Below are 16,306 nucleotides of genomic sequence, written 5' to 3'. Positions count from 1 at the left end.
ATTTAGATGTGTATTCCCAATATATCAGAAATATTTTGTTTCCATTGCAGTAAAACTTTAAGTTAACTTAGTATGATTACTGTTTTTTAAGTATTTCAACAGAATCACAATGACTGTGGCTTCGAACCAATATGCAGCTAAAACTTTTCCTTCTCAATGCCTGTCTCGTAGTAGCCCTGTAATTTGCATGTCTTGGAATGTGCTTCATGTCTCTGCTAACATCATCATTTCAAATGGAAACAGCCTTCACCTGACACACTTTAGGAAAGAGGAAGTGATATGGGCAGGCACTTCCAGTTTGGACCCCCCACTCTGCATCCATTCACAAAGCTTTAATCTTTAATCTTAATCATTCACTGACGGGAGAGCCAATACCAACCTGAATATCTTGTAATACTGTTGCAAAAAAAGCTTGGACGAGGTAACAGTCTAGACAATCTTAATAGCAAGATCTGTGCATCTCTGCCACCCACACTGGTAGTAAGTTTGGCTGTGTTTACAATGGGCAGCCTCTTAGATAACCCTGTTTGATAATTAACACACACGGCCTGCCCACTTCTGTTAGGACCTGGACCTTGTATCAGGTCAGGCCCCCGTTTGCCCTGACTGCCTTGACCTGACATGGCATAGATGCCACTAGGTCCAGGGAGGGGGCTGGAGGGATGTTAATCCATTCAGTCGTTCATTTTTCAATCTATTGGATTGAGAACCAAAAATTGTGGTGGCCATGGAAGATGCCTGAAGTCTCTTTCAGGCATCGTTTGTGCAGCCGTCGCCATCAGGCTGCAACATTGTTAGGTAGACTTGATATAGTAAACTACATCCTCCGTTCAGCCTTCCAGAGTAATCAGCAGAACCAGGGAGGACCAGGAGAGCATGCTCCACACCAGGGCGATGCAAACCCACTCAGGTAGACAGCTCCTTATAAAGTGGCCAGGCAGCCTATATGCATGCATAAACAAATCAAAACAAGATATTCATGTGGTGTTTGTCATTTGCATCATTACTATTTCTCAGTGCGGACAAGACGACAATCAATGCTAGTATAAACTTGTGTACACATTGTATTCTGCGCTGTGTGCACTGCAATGTAACTATTTTTATAATCTACAGAAGTGGTCCATATGTATTTTAGTAAACAATATTTCATAAGAGGGCTGAAATAAACTAATGAAAACAGTGGAGAAGCAAATGCAAGTCTGGGTTTCTGACAAAAAAGGTAGTTTTGGTTTGAAGTGTTGGCACTCCTTTAACCCAAACCACAGAACTCTATTTAAACACCAAGCACAACTTGTTTTTAATTGTCTGCTTGCAAGAATGGCTTTAACTTATCAAGCTTTGCTGTGCTTTAGTTGTTAAAACACCTTTTCTGTTAAAACAATTAAAAATAAACAAGTGTGTCTGAGTGGACCATCTACAGATAGAACTGCTACTTCATCAAGGACTCTAAGTGCCATTGTCCTCATTTGAGGCCTGGCGACTGACATTTTTGGAGCATTTTTAACTGGCAATAACGTGTTATTTAAATTTCCTCTAACTATATTTCTATGATAACTTACTCTGATGTTGTTTATCGCAAAAGCTAAGTCTAAATGTAATGAATCACATAAATAAATACAGCTTGTGTTCTGATATTTTCAAAGAAATTAATTTGGTCCTTCATTTTCTTTAATGAATCATGTGCACTGCTTGTCACTACAGGTAGTTTTATAACAGAAATATATATATTCTCAAAATAAGATTGGTAAAAGTTATATTTATTTATGACATCTTTAAACAGTGCAATCGATCTGTTGGGTCGTGCATTGTAGAATATAATATAATGTAAAAACATGAGTCTACAGTATGTCTGAAACATTTGCAAGAAAGAAAAAAGATGAAATGAAATGTCTATGGTATGAGTGATTTTATTTACAGAATTACAAAGTTGACCATGCAAATACAGTCAAAATACATTGTGACATTGTCTTGAAGGGTCACTGTTTTCTGTACAGTTCTGTAAACGGCAAAACACTGAAGAATTAAAAAGGTACAATTTGGTATTTATTTCAGACAAAGCGCTCATGAAATTTACAATGACATATAAGTAGTTACATTGAAAAATTCAGAAGTGAGATATGTTTCTTTTTACAATACATATTTGAGAACCACAAGACTTCAGTAACTGGGGTCTTATGTTTTAATACACATATTTAATATATATTCCACTTTGGGTAATTGGTCAAATGGGAATTAGCTATTGTTATCAAATCACGTATGGGTGCAGAAGAGTGAAACACATCTGAATCACAGCACTTGTTCTGAGGATCGGTGTTTCAAAGCAAGTGCAAGAAGAACTGTGTTTCGCATCAGATCTGCACTCTGCTGTGCTTCAGTGATGTGACCAGCTCTCATCTGACCTGCCTCTTAAGGGAGCTCATCCTGCTGGTTTATACATGGAGCTAAGAATATTAAACCAGAACGCTTTCCCAGCATGCTTATCATCCTCTTTCTTAAGATCGCCTCTGCGGGTAATGTGCAATTTGAATGAAGCAATTAGAAAACAAAAAACAAAGAATTTAGAACTTTGAATCTATTTTGTTAACACCAATATACATACATTTCATGTTGGGCAGTACATTCATATTTTTAAAGGGTCTTTATTAATGCCAACCTAAATTCTGAAAGATCCTCAACGCAACATCTTCTGTAATTTTACACTTCAAATTGATTAATAATAAACAGTACATGTAAACACACATCTTAAATAAACCACTAATAAACACACAGTAAGGCTGGATTCAGTACTACAACCAGTCCTGTCAAATGGCAATGCATACCGATTCAAAAAACAGAATGAAACTATCTTTTATTTTTTTACTGTTTGTATTGAATGTACTATGCCCTGTATTTCACTGCATTTAATGTATTGTGAATTGTTCCTCACTATCTTTTAAAGCGCTTTGGGTGATGGTGGTCCACTATGAAAAAGGCGCTATATAAAATAAATATTGATTGATCTAACAGCATTTACAAAGCATAAAGACCCTATAAAAATCAACTTAAGGATTAAAAGTATTGCTGTATTATTATGACCCATACCACCATTAGCCCACATATTCAACACCTTTTACCTTTTTAAGCGACAAAATACCGTTTTTGGTTTTCTAAAGTCTGAAATGAAAACCGAGGATAATATTAAAGTCATCCGGCCGTTTTGGCATTCGGAGATGCTACTAAAACAAATCATTGTGTATCATGACAAACCAATGCTTATACAATGTTTCGGAACAACCAATGTAATTGAGAGGTCTATTAAAATGTACGATGGATTAGTAAGCAGCAGGCATCTCTAGAGCAGGGGAACCATTGTGCACAACTCTGAAGTCTGAGGAAGGATTTACAAGAATGCTAACTCTCCTCAATTTGCCCAAGCCTATGAGCTACAAGAGCAGCTTTCCCCCTACAGGACCCACTTACACTGAAAAGTGCACTACTCTTGTCAAATTCTCAGGTTAAAATGAAAGCCTTTTTCTGGATTTCGACCTGTGGAAGGGGAACAGGGTAAATGGATCACACGTCAGCATCAAGATGGAGTTATGACAATGCATCTCAGTTGTTTATGGGTTCTGCAGAGTGTTAAGCCCCCCTCCCCACTAGGGAACACATGGCCAAGGCAAGGGCACTGCTGTAGTATCATGCACTTTCGATGTTCCTGTGTTTGATTACCGGCAGTGACAAAAGCATCACCGGATTAACTGTACCACTTCTAAACCCTGGGAGCCCCAGCAGTAACCACGCGACATACTGGAACGCATTACGTATTGCACTGCATACAAGTGTACCCGTTTCAAGCATACTGTTAGACTACAGTGTAAATATATGCCTCAAATATAGTACAAGGACTTTAAGGTTTAAAAACATTTCGAGTTTACCTCGAAGATTTTTATAACTGACTAGATAAATCCCTGCTAAAAAGTCTGTACAATTTTAATAAAACAATTAGAAAATTAGAAATTTGTGCTACCACTGATCAGCGGGTCCAAGCAGAATGGAAAGGTGACTATTCTGTGCTGGAACAGGAGCTGCTTGTAGTAGATTTATATTTAACCAGCTGCAGCAAATACCAGCGTTCAAGGTGGTTAGCACTGGTACTTGCTGTCTGTAAAATGCATACATCTACAGCCATGGCTAAAGGATTTGCATCAGCCTCTAGAATTAATCATTTTGCTTCACAAAGTCGAATGAAAGCTGCTGAATAATGTTACGTTAACATGTTGAATTACACACCGCTTTGCAGTTTTTCCATCTACTTAACGAAAAACTGACACAAATTGAAAAAAGCAAGATTTTGAAATGTCTGTACTAGTGTTATAGCTTCCGGTAGACTTTTGCGATATCATTTTGTAGTTTCTTTGATTACATGATGTTAAATAAAAGATCAAAATTATATTCATTTTTTTTGTTTTTTTTTTAATTATGTCTCAATCATAAAATTCTAGGTGATGCAAAACTTTTTGTCAGTAGCTGTACATCATGTACAAAAACATCTAATAGTGGAACACCTACCAAGGAACGACCGTACCAAGTTTCAACACAATTCAATAAGCTTTAATAAAAATGGAAGTATGACATAAGTACGTATGTACCTGCGTACCCAAGGACCCGCTACTAAATCCACACCCCCTATATTATAAATCCATAGGAGTCCCCTTAATCAGCGATAACACAAACTACAAGCAAAACATCTTTAAATAAATAATGTTGGTTATATAAATAGTTGAGTAATTAGGTACAATATTGCAATTATGATATCGCTATATAGTACAAATGCTCATTTATAAAAAGGCTCTAATGTAGTATATACAGTTGCATTGTTTTCAACACACTTTTTGTGATGTTGTTTAAAGGACATTCAGTTCCAATACCGTACATTTTTAAGAAGAGCAAACAGCACATGTAATGGGCTGAAACAGCATTTGAATGCTGTGCGTTTCACATAGTGCTGCCAGTGTCAGAAACAGGAAATGGTAAGTTTCACTTCTGTGTTGCCTGATTTTGACCTAACACTATATATTATTTTGACAGTATTTTAAGAGTTGATTCTAGCTGTTCTTGCACTGTTGTTTTTTTCTTGACTTGCAAACATGAAGTCAGCTTTAAACATCTGCCTGATGTGATGACAGTGACGCTGGGCTGTGTTTCTGTCTGTACAGCGCGGCCTCGTGTGGTGGGGGTGGTTATTACAGATATGGTTCTCCGAAGGTCTTACGGCACTCCATGACTCCAGTACTGGGAGGACGATCACAGTTATGTGTAAACTTCACCTGGCTGGGAGTCAGACGATCATAGGCCATCTTGTACTCTCGATCAAAAGCATCTGTTTAATTAAAAACACAACAATACATTCACCAAAAAACTGAACACACCAACATCTGGAGTCTGGAGCACAAAGCAAGCCAATATGGCGAAACTGGTAAGTTTTTGGCCTCTTCTTTATTTCAGAAGGTTAAAATTGTAAAGCAATGCAGGCGAAGTTTGAGGTACTGTACCATCCTGATTGTGTCAGTTATAACCTGGTGCAGTCTGCCTTTATTATAGCTAGCTAGTAAATAACTGAACTGAACTGAACGTCTTACCAATATCAATGTTGTCTTTTCCGAGGGCAACCAGAGAAAGGAACAGGATTTCTCTGTATAAGCTTCTAAAAAACAGAAGAAAGATGACAAGCAACAGCTGCAATTATAATGTTTTTGAATAGCATAGAAATAGCACACATGTAACAATAAAACAATAAAGAAGCGAAGGTACTTCTAACAGTAAACACAGACAGCTTTATTTGTTTAACACGCTGGCAGTCACAGGCTTGTTTTGTTAAACCCGATTCTTACCTCTGTCTTTTCATGCCCAGTTGTTTGCCCAGAATCTCTAAGATTTGACTCATGGGCCGATAGACGTCGTTCAGCTGAATGCTCTTCACCACGCTCTGCAAGAACTCTTCACTGAAGGGCTCCTCTCCCTTCTGAACAGCGTCTACCATGGGGTATTTCACACCTGCGCAGGACAAGGGTACACATTGTTACCTCTACCATATTTAACACACAAAGCACCACATTCATTTTTCTTTGAAAAACTCTGAATACAAGCTGTATTCATTTGTTACATTCTAAAACAATATTTCTTCACAGAAAAAATGTAAATCCTTCGTTTTGGCTACAAACTGCTGCGTCCTATTTTGAAGACGGTCAAGTTAGACAAGCCCGTAATCAGACCGGTGAAATTTCACTCCGGCTATGAAGCTCAACACAGAAAACTGAGCTTTATGATCACTGTGGGGAGGAAAACACCAAGAAATGGATCATTTTTAGGCTTCAGTTTCTTATTTTATATTGAAGCTTCATAAAAGCATCTGAAGGGCTATATTTGCAGAATTAACAGTGACTTAATTTTTGCAGTTAACAAAATTAAAGATATCATAACACTACAATCAGACAACATTTTAAGAGCTAGATGCTAAATGAGGACAACGGCACTTAACAGGTGAAACAGCTACATCAAAAAGAGCAGCAAAGTGAAACACTGCAAATAAGAATGTTGAGAGCTGACTAGAAGGAAAAAAATGTGGCCAAGTGACAACTCGAGTTACACGTCAGCAGCTGTGACACACACGAGAAGGGCACAAATAAGGTACATCTAAAGAAAATACAAAAAAATAAATAAAATTAAACACAGTCTCCAAGCATTACAGGTGAATGCAGTCATTGATGAACAATGTCATTCAGCTAATAAGTAAAATTCAATGTCACTCACTCCCAAACAATAAAGTGCAATGTAGACCTGTAAAACAGAGAATAGAGTTCTGTCAGTACCCCGGTGGTCTAAAGGTTACTAATGGTGCCTGATAAAAATTCACGATACCTTTCACAAAACAGACTAGAGCAGCACTTACTGTGTGTGTTCCACAGGATATAGAATGGCTGTCCTGGATCCTGGTGTAGTTTAAGATTGTCCCACAGAATCTGGATTAAAACATGTTTGCTATCTTCCGACAACCAGTTTCGAGGAACCTGGTTGAAACAAATAAATACAATAAAAATAATAAGTTATAATACAATTATTATAATAGATCCATATGGACACATGAACAGTCCCATTGCATAACATAATTTGTAAAGGAATTGTGCATAATTCATATCAGGGACATGCTTCTATAAGACTCTTCCTTGTTACAGGTCATACAGTTATACATGAGTTTTAGATAACAGCTGGTTTGCCTGAAGCAATCCTCCTACCTTTGACCCTCTGTTGCAATGATCAGAGGACAGTATTAAGCCTGGCAAATTGCTGGGCAGATCAAGCCGTCTGAAATACCACACCAGATTCCAGAACACAATGGGATGATGGTCCACGAAGTCTGCCACCGTTATCACATGATCCCCTTCGTTTTCCAGCAAGCTTTCCAGTTCCTTCCACAGTACGAGAGGACTGAGATAGGGAACCGTGACCGGATCTGGGTTGTGTAGCCTCCATTCAAAGCTCAGAAGGTCCTAAAATAGATCAGAAAAAGAGGAAGCACAGTATTGCACTGCTCACTGTTCCAACGACAGTAAACTCTTTGGAAGTACAACCAGCGTTAGTGAAAGTGCAAACACAGCGTAGTACATCCTGAAATCTTTCCATCCAAAGCTGGGGATCGCAGATCGCAGTTAGTATTAGTATTGTGTAATTAACGTAATTCATAATAATATTTAGCCATCGAGTAACCAGTTAGCATCCTATTCATTTCATGATTTTCTTGTCATTGCTCTTTACCTACAGCACAGTATGTTTACCATTTAGTAGGCTTAACCTTAACTTCCACAGAACCAGGGTTCCTTTTTAAAATCAATCCCAATTTCAATTCCAGTGCCTTCATATTTAGAGACATAATTGTTCAAATGCTTTCATTGGACTCTATCTTCACTGACTAACAGTAGCGTCAATTTAAGTAATCTGTTTCCACTGCGAGAAGCTCATTTTAACATAATACTGCTCATTAATTCTTATCAGTGATGTGTTGGGAATTCAAACTGGAAATAGAACTGAAATTGAAAAACAGGAACGGACCCCAACCCTGCACAGAACAGACTCCCCTGCACATGAGGTGAGCAAACTCAGCTGACCAGAGGAATGGAGGGGAGAAATGAAATTCTCTTACTGCAACATCACTGAACTTGGAGGGCAAGCTCCCTGTGGGTACACTGTGGGTGTTTCTTCGGGGGGCATCGTCCTCCTCCAGTGGACCGAAGGTGGTAGCACTCCGAGCCATGGGGTGCCCCGCACAGCCTGAATCACTGACACCCCACTTTCTCTCCAAGGGAATCTCTATGGACTTAGCAGGGGCGCACCCACAGCGAGTGCTTCTACTGACAAACAAAACAGAGACGATGAGGGATGTTTCAAAATATATATTTAAACACACTCCCACTGCATAACAGTTTGATCCATTCCTGGTTTTACTACGAGTTTTATAAGGCACACCTATATGGTAGAGCTAATCAAGCTCATAGTAAAACCTGGAATGGGTGAAATTGCTAAGCAATAGGAGTCTATTACAGTTACTTAAAAAAATATATATATACAATAAAATAAAAACACACAACTAGACATTTGGTGCTTTTGTGTTAGAAACAAAACCAGCCCCAAGCAGAATGGTGTGTTTGTAAGCATGAAGTAAAATGCAGAGGAGAGACAAGCTTGATGAAAGCAGCAGCTACTTTTTATCTTTAGCTCTGTGTTTGAAATACAGTACATAAATACATGTTAATAGCGGTACGAAAGTGGATTTTAAAACTCAGTTAGCACTCCTTTTATATCTGGAACTATATTTAACATATTCATCTCAACATGTACATTATTCCTGATCCCTTTGGTCATTAGCCCCGTCCCCACATTGTTCTGGATTAAAAATGATATGAGTGTGAATGATTTCAGCTGCAATCGTGCCAGGTGCCAGTGAGGCAGCCGTGGTTTGAAGAGACCTGTTTTAAAATGCAGATTCTACTGCAAGCGGTTCTGGAGTGTAATTCTACCAAGGCCACATCAAAGCAATCAGACTCTAATTAGAGAAGGCATTAATGGATTTCTCTCCTGATAAATTATGTTTGGAAGGAAAGAATAATAAATAAATAAATAATTAATTAATTAAATGAATAAATCCCTGAAGCTTTTCAGCCATGCTTTGAATCTAATTAGTCAATCAATGGTAGTGATTAAAAAACAAAAAAAAAACAAAGCTAAGTTTCTCAACAACAGAAACAAAACATGAGAAGTGGAACTGACAACAAATGAGCAAACAGTAATCTTTTACTTGAAATTAATTACCAGTTCACAGATGGGCTCGAGCAGTTAGAGCTATCAATATTCTACAGTATGGTTCTAACTGGGCTTTCCACATGGCTACAGCAACCCTGCTCAATAATTGATCATTCAATTAATTATCCTAGCCTTAAACTCGTAGTGCTAAATTGCTGCTGCGGTCAATTATCTTGCTGAGAATGACCATTACTGCCCAATTACTGGTAAACACTAATCTTGAAGATGAGTCGAGGATGACAAACTCTGCCACAGAGCTCAAGCTCATAAGCAGGCAGACTCAATCAGACACGTTCAGAAAAAAATTGTGAAAGCCAGTCCTCTAATGGCAGCGCTATATACCCCAACTCTGGAAGTGATGTCGGGGGGAGGGGCGGCCATTTGATGGACGGTTACTGGGCGGGCCCAGGACAGCTTTGGTATAATAATCTGGTGTAAGGACGTGGTAAAAGGGTGATCCACTTCGTGATAAATTGAAGGGTCCCTGTCTAACAGACCGCACCACTAACAGCAGTACCCTGGAACTGCTTTTCAGGGGAGATGTTTTACCTGTCGGGATCTGGGCATTCCTGTACTGTGATTTTAGGAGACATGGCCATGTCTGGGTCAGCATGGGAGATGACAGAATTCCTGATCTCCATGTTAGGAGCCGTAGAGCAGGCTGTGGACGCGCCTTCCTCCACAGATGGGCCGTACTTCAAAAAGTACCTGTTTTAAAAAAGTAAGCGACTGTTGAAGAATTTCCAAAAGACACATTACAGTTCAGGTCAAACTTCTATGCAAGTGGCCATGCCGTCAAAAGCCACTAGTATGCAGTAAAGGCCTGCAGTTACACATATAGCATGAATCTGAATGCTGTGTGGGGCCTTGTACCTGCCGGGACCTCGGAGGTCACGGATCTCAATGTTGAGAAAGGGCAGGAAGGGACTCCCGCAGAAGGGACAGGTGGTGTTGAGGTTCGAGTCGTCTGCAGTCCATCCTGCCATGATCTCCTCGTCATAGACCAGACAGTCGCAGGTCTTACAGCGCGAGCAGCTTGAAATGAGGACCTGAAACATTCAAGATGCAAACAATCTTTAACCACCAAATGATTTCAAATCAAGCTGTTGCTAATAAATCACGATCATGGGTGCAAATAAAATTCCTTTTGCGTAGCAGTTTTACCCATTCCAGGTTTTACTACGAGCGTGATTAGCCACAGCATGTAAGGAACAAGCTTGGGCGTGTCTTATTAAAAACTCACAGTAAAACCAGGAATGGATCAAACCGCTACGCAGTGGGAGTCTTATTTCCATCCATAATCAAAACTAAAAATATCTACTAAACTGCATGTTTCTGTAAGCATCTTACCTCCATGGCGTAATTTTGAAATATACTGGTGTTGCTGGTGTAACGAGACGAATCCAGTTCCGACTTGTCGGGCAATGGGAAGCTGGATCCTGTGGACAGTACACTACCTGCACAATGAAAAATCAGTGACCATGGTTAGTATTACTTTAACATGAAGATTACCCTTCACTTACTGGAACTCACTGTGTCTACAAAAGACTGTTGTTGGACAATGTAGCGATTTATTTATTTTTTGGTCAGGGATATTATTCGATTGACCTGCTTTCACTTCTCTGGTGTAACTTTAACCAGCAAACCCTTGAAACCCTTTACAATCAGTAACATGCTTTTAGCAGCTGTAGCGTGTTGCTAAACAAAGATGATGGAGCTCTTATAAAAGAGAGGAAAACAAGGCCTTTGATTGTGGCACTCCAAGATCAAAAATTGACAGAGTCCATGCAGAACCTGTTCTGAAAAGCAAATCTGAAACTAAAATAAAATGCACACATTTATATTCATATATTCATTTTATATTATGTTTATATTGTCTATTCAACAGTCAGAAATAATTATTGTGCCATTATACTGTAATTGGTTAATTACTGCAGGGATGGAAATAAGACTTCTATTGCATAGCAGTTTCACCCATTCCAGGTTTTACTATGAACCTGATTAGCTGCAGTGTATAGTAAAATCAAAGTAAAACCAGTAATGAATTAAACTGCTATGCAATGGGAGTCTTATTTCCATCAACGTTACTGTACTTGGTAACGACTGAGTAAATCTCAATTAATTTTGCACAGTGTTCTGTTGTTACTTCATGATTTGATCATTCACAAATTAAGTTCATTCACTATTAAAACCTGTTGACAGCAAGTTGTAAACATACCGTACTGTGTAAGGACCCTTCACTAATGCAATCCTTTCAGCATTACTAATGCATACCTTTCGTATACTTTGATGTGCAAGTCAGCCAGCAGTAGTGCTTGGAAACATAGTGCTTAGAGTGCATAAGCCTATTTGTAGGCTTTTTGCAGTCTTACAATACAATACAATACAATACAATACAATACCATACCATACAATTGGTTTACATAGCGCCCTTAACGCCATGGCATCCCAGAGAATTTCTATTCCTTTAAAATAATCAGGGTTCTGTATGATGTAGTAAATGCATGATTAATACAGCTGCAGATGACGGCAATACGTGGGTCCTTACCCGTGTGATGTGGCTGCTTTGAAGAGCTGTCGTGAGATGTCTGGCTCTGTCCCACCCCCTTAGCCACGTACGCAATGTTGTTTGCTTGAGGGGACGCTGCCCCTTCATATTCACTGTAGACATCATCATCCATCAATGAAGAGGACTCAGGATCTATCAACCCACCAGACGATATGCTAGATCTGTCGTAATTCAGATCCTGTTCAGTAAGATAGAAGACCATACAAGAATAAATTAAATACTGCAGTACATGTTTTTCAGTGCTTTATATATGCAGATTATATATACACTAGATTTTAAAACGTATTCAATAAAGAAATGTTTATATCTGAAAATTAGAACTGAACAAAGAATGATAAAAGCAACATTTAGGTTTACAATTATGGGCATACTGCCATCTGCTGGTGAGTTACATGTGTAGGACCAGATTTTTAAAAATGTTGTATTACTGGACAGATAACAGAGATTTGACATGAACTGTCCAGCCAGTTTGTTTTCTGAATCACAAAACAGGCACCACCACCACCACCATACTGTTTTTATAATGTTACTATCATTTCCAAGAAGAAGTTGATTAAAAAGAAAGTACCTTAGACGATGTGGAGTAGGTAGCAAATCTGGAATACCACTTGCTGGCTTTTTCTGCTACTCCTTTCCCAGCTGAAAACATGCTGCTCTTGAGCACATCAAAGGTGGGTGTTAGTAAGGTGTCCAGATTAAAAGACGACGGGGACATCAGCGCCACTGCTCCCTCGGGATCTGGAGGCAGCTCCCTCTGCGGGCTGTTCGATGAGAAGGAGGGAGACGACCACAGCCTGTCTCTTAGCTTGCTGTCTGTCCTGGAGTGATAGGTCCTGGAGCGTGGAAGCCCCACAGCTCTGGGGGAGCTTGGGGGAAGGCAGGATCTCCTGGAGTTCTTTTCCTCCTCCGAGGGGCCCTGGATACAGGTGGGGTCGTCGTTCGTCGCCCCCTGCAGGTCCACGCTGGGGGCTCGGCTGACCAGGGGGCTGCTCATGTTGTTCATGTACATTTCGATCTCCTCTGCCAGCTCTCTCCGTGCAGAGGGGGTGGAGAGGCTCCTCACTTCCTCCTCCTCCTCAATCTGCTGCTCCGTCTGGGCTGCGAACAGGGAGAGAGGGTCGAAGCCTGTCTTGACCGGCCTGGCTGTAAAGCTGCTGCTGCTGGACCTCTCCACCCTGCGTGGCTTCCGAGCCACTGCTTTCACAGACTTCCCAGCGCTGGCCAGCTCGTCGTCAATGTCCTCTAGGTTGAAGATGCTGGGCGAGTCTATTTTATCAGCTTCGAAAGCCACGTCTTCGTCACTGGAGTCCTTCCCCGGGCTGTCTCGCTTTACAGTTTTCGACCTGTGGGTGCCGTTTCCAATGTCCAGAGTGTTTGGTCTCACGGTCTTCTGGAAAGTGTTTGCAAGGATCTTGATGTCGGCTCCCAGTTTCTCAGCCATCTTCCTGGTGTCAGTCTCCACACACCCCCCTTTGTTCATCTGCAGCCCCAGGATTGTGTCTCCGCTGAGGTTGCGGTTCCGGTCTCCCCAGCTCATCGGCTCCTTCACACTCCCTTCCACGGCACTCTTGTGTCTCTTCCGAAGACTGTTGTTTTGAACATAGCCAATCTCCTCTAAACAGGTGGTGAACATAAGTCCTGCAACACGATCTAAAGAAGGGAAAGAGATAAGGGCAACACAGATTTGAGTTCTTCAGGAACATCTCCACAGTTCTATTAAAAACAATTCCAAAATCAAAATAATGTCTGTGCATGTAAAGAATGATCAAAAGAATGTATATTACAAAATAAGGGCTTTTATACTTTATGACAACAGACTGTCTTTAGATGCATAAGGTCAGTCAATGAGTGAGCAAACTGCAAACGGAGGAATATAAAACAAAGTGCTGACCATTGCTTGTGTCGCCGGACTCGCTGATTGCCTCAAAGGGGTTACGGACGATTCCCCCGGTAGGTTTAAATCCACAGGCTGCTTCTTGACAATCAAACTGAGGAACAGAGTCCCCACTCCCCTTTACACTCTCGCTTTCTGAAACTGGTGAGAAAAAAAACAGAGAAGGGTCTGTAATAAATATACAAACAATCCCTGCAGCACCACACCTGGTTATATAGGACTCTCACCCAGCAAAGCAATATCAGATTCATTCACTACGGGGCAGTAAAGCAATATCAGACTCATTCACTACAGCAAAGCAATATCAGATTCATTCACTACAGTAAAGGTGGCTTCTAAGTCCTTTTTCAAAGTTTGCTCACATTTTAATAGTAATTTAGAGATCTTGTCTGTACTTGTCATTTTTTGTAAGTAAAGAATTTTCCTTTTAGATAAAAAAAAAAAAAAAAAGCCTCAACTGTTGAGAAATCCAGCCCTCCATGTTAGCAGCGGAGCATTTTGACAGTGATATAGAAAACACAAAACCTGCTTGGCTTCATAACAATAAAACATTAAATAACAACACACCAGCAGGTGGCACTTCTGTTGAGGATTGTCAGTTCAGAGATTTGGGTGATGATGCAAGACTTCCCCATTTACAATGTTAAACTGCATTACCTGACAGACTGCACTGGCATTTCAAAAAGTTAGGACACACTGGAGAGAATATTCCGAATAGATTTATAAGAAAGCCAAGCAGATGAGGCCACGATGGCACTAGTCCAGCAGATGAAGTCATGAAGGCATTAGCCGAAACGACTGTCTTTATACTGTAATTGGGAATTTAATTATCTAGGACCTCACCCAATTTACAATTAAATAAAACCAAGCCCTGCATTTTAATTTTATTCTAATTGTTCACTTTTCAATCACTCTTGTAGAGCTCTACATACGCGAGCTGGAGTCGCTCTCCTTCTTGTCCTCCTTCTCCACTGGACCATCCTGAGTGGCAGCGTCTCCACGCCTCACCTCCTCCTTCGACAGAGAGTTGTACCCGAGGTCAGACTGACAACCTGATCACCACACGCACACAAACACACAAACAGATCAGACGTTACTACGATGAAGAAGAAACCGGCAGTGAACTCTCTTATACATTATGTGCTCATGATGCTACACTCGACTGGCAGCACAGAATTGTATGCCATTACTACCCATTTGCTACGCCCTCAGCCATGTTACCCACTGCAAACTGTCGAGCACGGCTGATCTGAAAGCATCTGGAGTCAGAAAGCAGGAGGATGGCTGGTACTCACACGGCAGCCTTGAATATTTGTAAATACGTTAGTCAGCTCCACATCTGAAACATGCGCTCATACTCGCAGCTGAGATGAAGAAAGTGAAGCCAGCTGGGGTTGCCTGGTAACCAACTGCTTGATCTAAATATTAAGAATATTTTCTTTCATCTTGTACAGTGCATGGAGTCTCACATAAGGTCTGATTTCAAACTCCTAGTTTGCACTCCTGTTTTTCAGAACCGATCCATTAGCACAGAGCTGCTTCCAGTCCATATGACTGAAATTACCAGGTAAAAGAAAATACTCTAAGATTTATTTCAATGTCATCTCATACCCCCCCCCCCCCCCCCCCCCCCCCCTTACACACAACATGGATGCTAAAGTTTTTACCATCCTTGACTTAGACCGAAAAACACGGTTCGTGATTTTCAGGCTATACAATGTGTAATACAAACAGCATTAACAGATGCACAGATACACGAAAAAGAAAGAGACAGGAAAAAGTAATGAACAAGTCAAATGAGACAGTTACCTTGAAGGACACTGGGATGTCTGATTTCAGAACTAATCCACTGTGTGGGGTATGGAATTTTCTCCATGTGGTACATGTGCTCTACTAGACTGCCATACCCACAGCTAGCTGCATGCAAGAGGGCAAACACAAAACAGACATACAGGACAGGACAAGGAGGGGGCGACAGGGAGAAACAAAGTAAAAGGAAAGAGGGTCAGAATAAAAAAAAATGTTTGCATTACACAATAAGGAAATGCAAAAATAAAGTTTTGGGAAGCGCGTGAAGCAATGAGAGAAGGGAAGAAGAGAAATTTCAGAATGACGAGTGCTGGTGACAGTTTGAATAGTCTGGTATAAAAGAATACCTGTGCTAGATCTATCATCAGTAGAATCTACTTTGATTAAATCAGTGCTGAACGGAGCCTGTTCCGCTGTGTTAGTGTCGTTAGAGCTATCCAAGCTGCCGTGACTAACAGCATCCAGGTCACTGCCATCTGCTTGAAGATAACAACAGGTTAACAATGAAAGGATATGGTCCGAAACGTTGAGGCGTCTCCTGGTGGGGACTTCAGTATCCAATGGCTCAAGAGGTGAAAAGTGCAACAATATCGAAAACTTCTTTGATCGACTTCAATTTAACTTAGGAAGTGCATTTAACTGCCTTACGAAACATAGCATGTTTGAACTATTCACTGCTTTTTTGTAATGCCTATGGTGTA

General features: G+C 40.4%; 1 protein-coding gene across 14 annotated transcripts in view; it reads right to left on the bottom strand.

Moving 5' to 3' along the window:
* Positions 1–4,430: 4,430 nt before the first annotated feature.
* LOC121298874 (C-myc promoter-binding protein-like) overlaps positions 4,431–16,306 on the bottom strand; it is a 37,212-nt gene continuing 25,336 nt past the window's right edge. For 5 of the 14 annotated variants that reach the window (XM_041226137.1, XM_041226138.1, XM_041226144.1 and 2 more), the window contains 15 exons: positions 15,953–16,084; positions 15,606–15,713; positions 14,729–14,848; positions 13,794–13,937; positions 12,471–13,552; positions 11,882–12,080; positions 10,684–10,790; positions 10,207–10,382; positions 9,883–10,041; positions 8,177–8,384; positions 7,272–7,526; positions 6,929–7,046; positions 5,871–6,033; positions 5,619–5,683; positions 4,431–5,359 (listed from right to left, as the gene is read on the bottom strand). In XM_041226137.1, the coding sequence (XP_041082071.1) occupies positions 5,223–5,359; positions 5,619–5,683; positions 5,871–6,033; positions 6,929–7,046; positions 7,272–7,526; positions 8,177–8,384; positions 9,883–10,041; positions 10,207–10,382; positions 10,684–10,790; positions 11,882–12,080; positions 12,471–13,552; positions 13,794–13,937; positions 14,729–14,848; positions 15,606–15,713; positions 15,953–16,084 (3,173 nt within the window). In that variant the 3' untranslated portion in view covers positions 4,431–5,222. The remainder of the gene's footprint in view (positions 5,360–5,618; positions 5,684–5,870; positions 6,034–6,928; positions 7,047–7,271; positions 7,527–8,176; positions 8,385–9,882; positions 10,042–10,206; positions 10,383–10,683; positions 10,791–11,881; positions 12,081–12,470; positions 13,553–13,793; positions 13,938–14,728; positions 14,849–15,605; positions 15,714–15,952; positions 16,085–16,306) is intronic. The other 9 variants (XM_041226145.1, XM_041226148.1, XM_041226146.1 and 6 more) reach the window with 6 other exon arrangements.

Source organism: Polyodon spathula, chromosome 24 (genome assembly GCF_017654505.1).
Source record: "Polyodon spathula isolate WHYD16114869_AA chromosome 24, ASM1765450v1, whole genome shotgun sequence".
Taxonomy (NCBI): Eukaryota; Metazoa; Chordata; class Actinopteri; order Acipenseriformes; family Polyodontidae; genus Polyodon; species Polyodon spathula.
Note: the sequence above shows the minus strand (reverse complement) of the source record. Positions and strands in the feature narration are given on the sequence as shown.